General features: G+C 40.8%; 1 protein-coding gene across 1 annotated transcript; it reads left to right on the forward strand.

The window, feature by feature from the left end:
* The first annotated feature begins 300 nt into the window (after positions 1-300).
* On the forward strand, positions 301-3,754 carry LOC137273746 (uncharacterized). Its single transcript, XM_067806568.1, has 5 exons — positions 301-775; positions 1,292-1,438; positions 1,635-1,767; positions 2,336-2,812; positions 3,309-3,754. The coding sequence occupies exons 1-3, from the start codon at positions 738-740 to the stop codon at positions 1,750-1,752; spliced, it is 303 nt and encodes a 100-aa protein (XP_067662669.1). The 5' UTR covers positions 301-737; the 3' UTR covers positions 1,753-1,767; positions 2,336-2,812; positions 3,309-3,754.
* The last annotated feature ends 4,181 nt before the right edge of the window (positions 3,755-7,935 follow it).

Here is a 7,935-nt window from a genome sequence, read left to right on the forward strand (position 1 = left end):
GATCCCATTAGTCGCCTCTTACGACCAGCATAGTCACAGCCATTTAGGTATAGATGGGAATGGTTGATACTGGTTTCTGCATGTAAACGGGGTGGTTGTGTAGCCTAGTTGTTCAAGTGTTGGCACGTCATGTTCAGTACTATTGTTCGAGTCCTCACTTAAATACTATGCCCCACGCCTACTTAACGCTGGAAAATTGCCCAAAGCGGCAGAAAACCACACTTACTCGCTGTTGTTAGTCCAATCTACATCCGAGAGAAATGTGATTACTGATGCTTATGCATGACTCATTTCTTTCAGACGCAGGAACCCTGACACACTCTGGATTTGGTGTTGTGTCACTCTAAACCCTTCCACCTGGACTTTAGTACACTGACTTTCCGAGGGTCCGATGGGATGAGCTTTTGTCTCATGGTGGCTCCATTGTGCGTCTGCTCTCCGCGTAGCCCCCTGCCGAGCGTACATGGAGTAGGTTCGGTGCTAGGGCCTGACTGTACAGTCAGGATGGTTGTTACAGCAACCCAGCTAGTTTAGGGTTGGCACACTCTGTGGCCCCAGTCTTTTCAGCACCCCCAGTAGACCCAATGCTGACTGCACTTGACTGGTAGATTAGGGGTTAGTGTAGATAGGGCCCCCCTCGTGCATGCCCTGTACGATGCTATCTATTGATAGTATAACTTAGTGTTAACCCACCATTCCGTCCTTCAATAGGTAGTTCGAGACAAAGCAAGTCCCGGATGGTCACTTTGAAAGTCAGTGTACTGGCCACCTGCTGGTAAAGTATTCACTATTTCAGTTTAAAACTTAAATTACATTTTGTTTTTCACGTCCCGATATATTTGCTTTGCATTTAAATGTAAGGGGATCGTCGAATAACCGAATGGTTAAAGCGTTCGCTCATGACGATCCAAACAACCTATTTCGATTTCCCATATCTGAATGATGTGTGAAGCATATATTTGTTGTTTCTCCCCGTGATATAGCTAGTATATTGCTGAAAGCGGTGTAAAAGGACACTCATGCAGTCATAATCTGTGTGAGAGGCATAAATTATGTAAAGTGTTCTTTGCCTTTTTAAGTAGAACCGTTGCTTACGCACGCTACTGTTCCTCTCAAACAATCTTTTGAATAAACCATAACCTGCAATGCATCCTTGTTTATCATGACGTCTACTGCAAAATTACAACTTGAGTTTCATGTTTGAGATTTTACGTGTAGGCATATAAGTTGCATTTATGCACACAGTAAGTGCCAGCGATGTAAACTATATTCTCTGTACTGTTATGAGCAGGGATGCCATCTACCTGGGGGCGGAAATGGACCCTGAAGTCCCCCAGAGGCAGGACGACTGCCAAGAAGATATTCCGTGGACAGAAGTGGATCAAGGTCTCCTCTGGTGGCAGGACAACGACCACAAAGCCGCCAGACTACCAGGAAGGCAAGTTCTCCAAACTATCCTTTGAAGACGACATACAATATATTCTTGTTGACAATGACGTCATGAGCAAGTTACAACTTGTGTTTCAGGTTACAGCGTTTTCCTGACCAAAAAGCATATGCTTTTAATATTTATTATCTATGTAGTAAGTATCAGTGATATGAAACATTAACCTATTCGTTATCGTTACTATTAGGAACGTGGATGCCATCGTCCTGGGGGCGGAAATGGACCCTGAAGTCCCCCAGAGGCAGGACGACTGCCAAGAAGATATTCCATGGATAGACGTGAACCAAGTTTCTTCGGAAGGGTGACAGAGGACCAGAGAGGCAGGTGTTTTCAACTCTATTTGGAAGAAAATATTTGTTTCATATTTAGTGCACACTAATTCTCTCATAGAAAACAGCCATTTAGGAGTAAGTGAGTTTAGTTTTACGCCGCACTCAGCAATATTCAGCTATAAGGTGACGGTCTGTAAATAATCGAGTCTGAACAAGACAATCCAGTGATCAACAACACGAGCATCGATCTGCGCAAATGGGAACCGATGACATGTTTCAACCAAGAAGTCAGCGAGTCTGACCACCCGATCCCATTAGTCGCCTCTTACGACCAGCATAGTCACAGCCATTTAGGTATAGATGGGAATGGTTGATACTGGTTTCTGCATGTAAACGGAGTGGTAGTGTAGCCTAGTTGTTCAAGTGTTGGCACGTCATGCTCAGTACCATTGTTCGAGTCCTCACTTAAATACTATGCCCCACGCCTACGTATGAGGCCCGTCGTTGTAAAATTGCCCAAAGCGGCAGAAAACCACACTTACTCGCTGTTGTTAATCCAATCTACATCCGAGAGAAATGTGATTACTGATGCTTATGCATGACTCATTTCTTTCAGACGCAGGAACCCTGGCACACTCTGGATTTGGTGTTGTGTCACTCTAAACCCTTCCACCTGGACTTTAGTACACTGGCTTTCCGAGGGTCCGATGGGATGAGCTTTTGTCTCATGGTGGCTCCATTGTGCGTCTGCTCTCCGCGTAGCCCCCTGCCGAGCGTACATGGAGTAGGTTCGGTGCTAGGGCCTGACTGTACAGTCAGGATGGTTGTTACAGCAACCCAGCTAGTTTAGGGTTGGCACACTCTGTGGCCCCAGTCTTTTCAGCACCCCCAGTAGACCCAATGCTGACTGCACTTGACTGGTAGATTTAGGGGTTAGTGTAGATAGGGCCCCCCTTCGTGCATGCCCTGTACGATGCTATCTATTGATAGTATAACTTAGTGTTAACCCACCATTCCGTCCTTCAATAGGTAGTTCGAGACAAAGCAAGTCCCGGATGGTCACTTTGAAAGTCAGTGTGCTGGCCATCTGCTGGTAAAGAATTCACTATTTCAGTTTAAAACTTAGATGAAATTTTGTTTTTCACGTCCCGATATATTTGCTTTGCATTTAAATGTAAGGGGATCGTCGAATAACCGAATGGTTAAAGCGTTCGCTCATGACGATCCAAACAAACCTATTTCGATTTTCCATATCTGAATGATGTGTGGAGCATATATTTGTTGTTTCTCCCCGTGATATAGCTGGTATGCTGGTAAAAGCAGTGTGAAAACGACATTCATGCAGTCTTAATATGTGCTGGAAGTATAAATTATGATACAGAATACTGTTTACCTTTATTAGCAGAAGCCACTGTGTTCTTCCAAACGATCTTTTAAAGAAAACATAAAGTGCCTCCTTGTGTACATTGACGTCTACTGCCAAGTCACAACTTGATTTTCGTGTTTGAGATGTGTTCTCGTGGAATCATATATTTTGCATTTATGCACACAGTACAAATGATGTAAAATATGTTTACCTTTATTATCAGGAACGTGGATGCCATCTACCTGGGGGCGGAAATGGACCCTGAAGTCCCCCAGAGGCAGGACGACTGCCAGGAAGATATTCCGTGGACAGAAGTGGATCAAGGATTCTTCTGGAGCAGCATGTGGATGTGTTACTGTTCGGATATTTTGTGACAATGTACTCTGCGTGTCTACTACTGTAAACCCTCCAGTAGAATAGGTAGCGTTGCATACGTTGAGGGAACACGGTTCCAGAGTTTTTTTCTTCTCAAAAATGTTTTTTATCTCTGGTTTTACGTGTCGGGCTTCAGTTACCTTTGACCTTGTTCAAATCTCAAATTTGATCAAGATCAATTTAGACACACATTCTTCGACAACAATGTTTGTGTTTGTTCGAGGATTTGGTACTGTTCCATGTTGGGAATGATGACATTAATAAAACATAATCCGCACAGCTGGTCCAATTGTACTTGTTTGTTTTGCTGTTTTGTTTGTGAAACTTGTGAACTCGAGAAGAATTGTTTTTGTCCATGGAAATTGGATGTGCACGACTTTATTGCCTTGTAGGAGTGCTTGTTTTTAGCCATATACTGCCATGCACTGTTAAACACCGCCACACATCACGAAACAAGTCCAACATTAAAACAATAGATCAATACACGGGGGTATTCTAATGTCTACAAACCAATTCAAAAGCCCATCAACATTACTAGATCACATCGCACATACCTTAAGTTCAATGTATGTACTAAACAATCCAGTGGTGTCTGTAGATGAGACAAGACATTAAATGAAAAGCTCCCACCAACATCCAACAGTCTAGAATATTACATTGCGCAAGTAAACAACCAAGTGCATGTTTGCCAATCATATTCCTTAACCAGTTGACCATGGTTGGAGCATTTGTGATGGTCAGCGTATCCCTATTCTGGTGTTCTGATGTCGATAGATGCTGCTCCCCATGGATTGGTTGAACTGACACAGAGTAAATGCAATAAAGTCAGTATGCCATCAGAGGGAGATCTATATCAAAGCAGATAAACTGAACAAATTGTAAGCTTCTGAATGTATCAAAAATGATTAACAGTTATCTGACAGACCATTTGAATAGCTACTACGAGAGCTTAGAGGCAGTTATCGATCGTGAAGCATAGTTTTCTAATACTTTGGATACTGCTATTTCATCAAATAGTTTAGGAATGTATAGCTTTTATTAACCATAACATTGAAGTTTGTTTTCTTCTAAAGTGTGTTAAACATGTGACACCAAATGAATTGTTTGCTAGTTCTCTGCTCTGTATAGGCACTAAAACTACAATGGTGGCCATCTTGGCAGCCATTTTTGAATTCTGGGTAATATCAAGTTATTCCATGTAACATGTTGTCACTCTAGAAGTAAACAGGAAACAAAATCTCGTCTCAAAGAGTAAGCTGTAAAACATTATATTATCTCGACATGACCATACAAAATCACCTGTTTTGTGCCCGACCCACCACTCTAGAAGATACAAATGTCAAAAAACATAAAAAGTATCAACATTGGCCGTAAATGGACACATTCGGTGTTAATTTTTATGTAAATGTAACTGCCGAGAAGACAATTCAAAATGGCGGTCATTTTCACTATTTTCAAAAGCAAATATATGTCAAAAAATATACAAAATAATATACACCACTTAAGCAATACACAAAAGTCACAATGACAGTGATCAGATTGATATTAGTAAAAGTATCCATGATTAACTTTGAGATGTTGTCGGCCAGCAAACCAAATGTCATGAAAATGCTCACAGACTTCCACCACATAAAATGGCCTGTGAAAACCTGAGTATTAAAGGCCTTTTCATGAGCCAAAGACATCATACTAACTGAAGATAGTGTCAAACAAACTCAGTACTGGGGAGGCTACGACATCAGATTTTTCAGCTGCCTCCTCCTGTACTACTTCAATACCCTTGGATACAGCAAAGGGGTTCACCTTTTACGGTGTCTTGTCAGGAGTCTCGATCACAAGGAAAAGCGGCCAATACTCAATCGATGCAGAAGGTCTGTGATCAGTATCAATAGGGTCAATTTCAAGTGGACATTTTGGGATTTTGGGAGGAATTTCATAGCCATGGTTAGTGTAATATGGTTCATCATCCGAGCCACCCACCCACCACGGAGTATCACAAGGACAATGCTAAAAGCAAGTGGGTCTCCAACGTACAACACCAAGGATGATCTACTCCAGCAGAAGAATTAATATTAATATTTCTACCAGACTGGCCCATGAGCCATATTAACTACGAGGTCGAAAATATCGGGATTCATATTTTTCATACGATGACCTAGGGGAAAATATTACTTTGTCATGGTGAGGTGATGTCGTGAGCAATGCAAGGACGCCACGTCTCCTCTATAACGTTGTGTTCTAAATGAGGCCATTGTGGGTAACCAGCCCATGTTTGAAAGTTGAGTTTGGTAATAGATAGGCACACTCGTGCCTAAATATCTGTATATCCCTCGCTTCCGTTCGGGGAATACCAACATTCCAATTTGTGTCGTAAACATAGTTTCACATTAATTAGCAACAGCCTTAACAATAATAAGCGTATTGTATCGTGCTTACGTCAACTTTCAGGGTGTATTGCACTCTGTAGACAGGTGTAAGTTGTGGTAAGTTGTCAAAGTTAGATGTAAATGGAAAATTAATGTCAGTTATATATTCTTTGTATCTGAACGTTAGATCGTTTGTTAGCGTTGGCGGCTATTTTAGTGAATCCTTTAAGAATAATTCGGATTTAATGCAAGGCGATGTTTTGTCTCCAATTCTATTTTCATTTTTTCTCAGTGATTTTGAGACCCCCTTTTTTGAAGATAACTGAATTTCTTATAAATGTAAATCCCTAAGTATTTTTCTGTTACTGTATGCAGACGACGTGTCCTAATTTCTGAATCAGTTGATGGTACACAAAAGCAGTTAGATTCGTTGTTGAATTACTCCACTGAAGTTAAAAAACTATACATGTAATTCTATGGCTTATGCAGAATTGGGTCGTCTCCCTCGCATATATCAGAGACAATTTAACATGATAAAGTATTGGTGCAAGTTGCTTCACACAAATGATCTTATCCTTCGAAATTATTATGAATGTCTTTTGTGAGAAGTAAAGAACCGTCGTGTTAATAGCTGGGCGTGTCAGGGGAACAATATTTAATCTAACATTGGTATCAATGAATTATGACATAGAGATGAAGTATGTCCTGCATACCTACCTTCTTGCATACGAAGTTTCGATCAAGCATCTCAAGAGATTGTTGTTATTTATCCAATTGATCAGAATGTGTAATTTATATAAATATTATTTATATTTGCACTCTGCTGTATTATCTATGTAAAGCTATCCCGCACATCTTCGGGAAATATTTATCTAAATTCCGACGTAACTCTCGTAATTCAGCTATAGAAACAGCATGTTGAAATAACAGAAAGAAACTATGTTTTTTGTGAAGACGACATTTAAGACGAGTTGCATTTTATATTAGTATGTCGCTATTTTATTAATTACAGAAAACTGTACATAAAACCATATTACTACAGATGCCATATTACTAACATATAAAACCATATTAGTACAATGCATAAACGCATTCAACTTGTAAGTGTTAGAAATGTAAAACAGTTGTGTAATTTAGGTGAATATTTGTATAAAGATTCTTGTCTCAGAAATGAAATGATGCTAAATAATAAGGTACTTTCTGTACATTCTACATTATAATCAATGTTTCGTCATCCACCTGTGCCAACTTTCGTCTTTGTAGGCACCACTGATTGTCTGTAAAGGTAAATTATGAATCTCAATCTGACATGGGCACTCATACAATGGTGTAATACATCACTTCATATAATGGTATAATACATCACCTGAATCATCCAAACGTTCATCGATAGGTAGGGGTGGCCATTCTTCACTGAGTCGTGTTTGCATTATCCCAAGATTGATACTAAATGTGATTTCAGACACGTGTAAGGAGGAACCTTTGTTATACCATTCAGTAAGTTAGACTGGTGTAACGGAATGGAATCGATGGCTAAAAAAACAGATTGGAATAGGCAAGGCAGGATGAATGACGTCTTTAACACGAGCCGAACCTAAGTGTGGGAAATTGACGGGGGCTGTTTTGGAAATAACACTATGCAATTTGTGTCAGCGGTTTCTGGAAAACAAATTAAAAGTTACTGGGGAAGCGATAGATTTAATGCCTTTCAAATACACGACAAGTTGTACCACGGGGCGTTCAGATCAGATGTGATTTCATTCCGACTTTAAACACGTTTTCTTTCAACATAACGGTTCCGGTGACTTTTATTTTCTATGCAGTCATTCTTGTGAATTGGTGGATGTTTTGGTGTACTCATGTATGCGTGTGGCGGTGCGCCATGCATTTGTGGATGTGATGGTGGTGGCTCATATATACCGATGGTGGTGCCCAGTGCATTGGTGGATGTTGTGGTGTACTCATGTACGTCGGTGGCGGTGTCCCATACTTTGGTGGATGTTGTGGTGCACTGAGGTATGCAGGTGCCGGTGTGCTATCCATTGGTGGATGTGATGATGGTGTCTTATGTATGCCTGTGGTGGTGGACCATGCATTGGTGGATGTTGT

Source organism: Haliotis asinina, chromosome 2, assembly GCF_037392515.1.
Source record: "Haliotis asinina isolate JCU_RB_2024 chromosome 2, JCU_Hal_asi_v2, whole genome shotgun sequence".
Lineage (NCBI taxonomy): Eukaryota > Metazoa > Mollusca > Gastropoda > Lepetellida > Haliotidae > Haliotis > Haliotis asinina.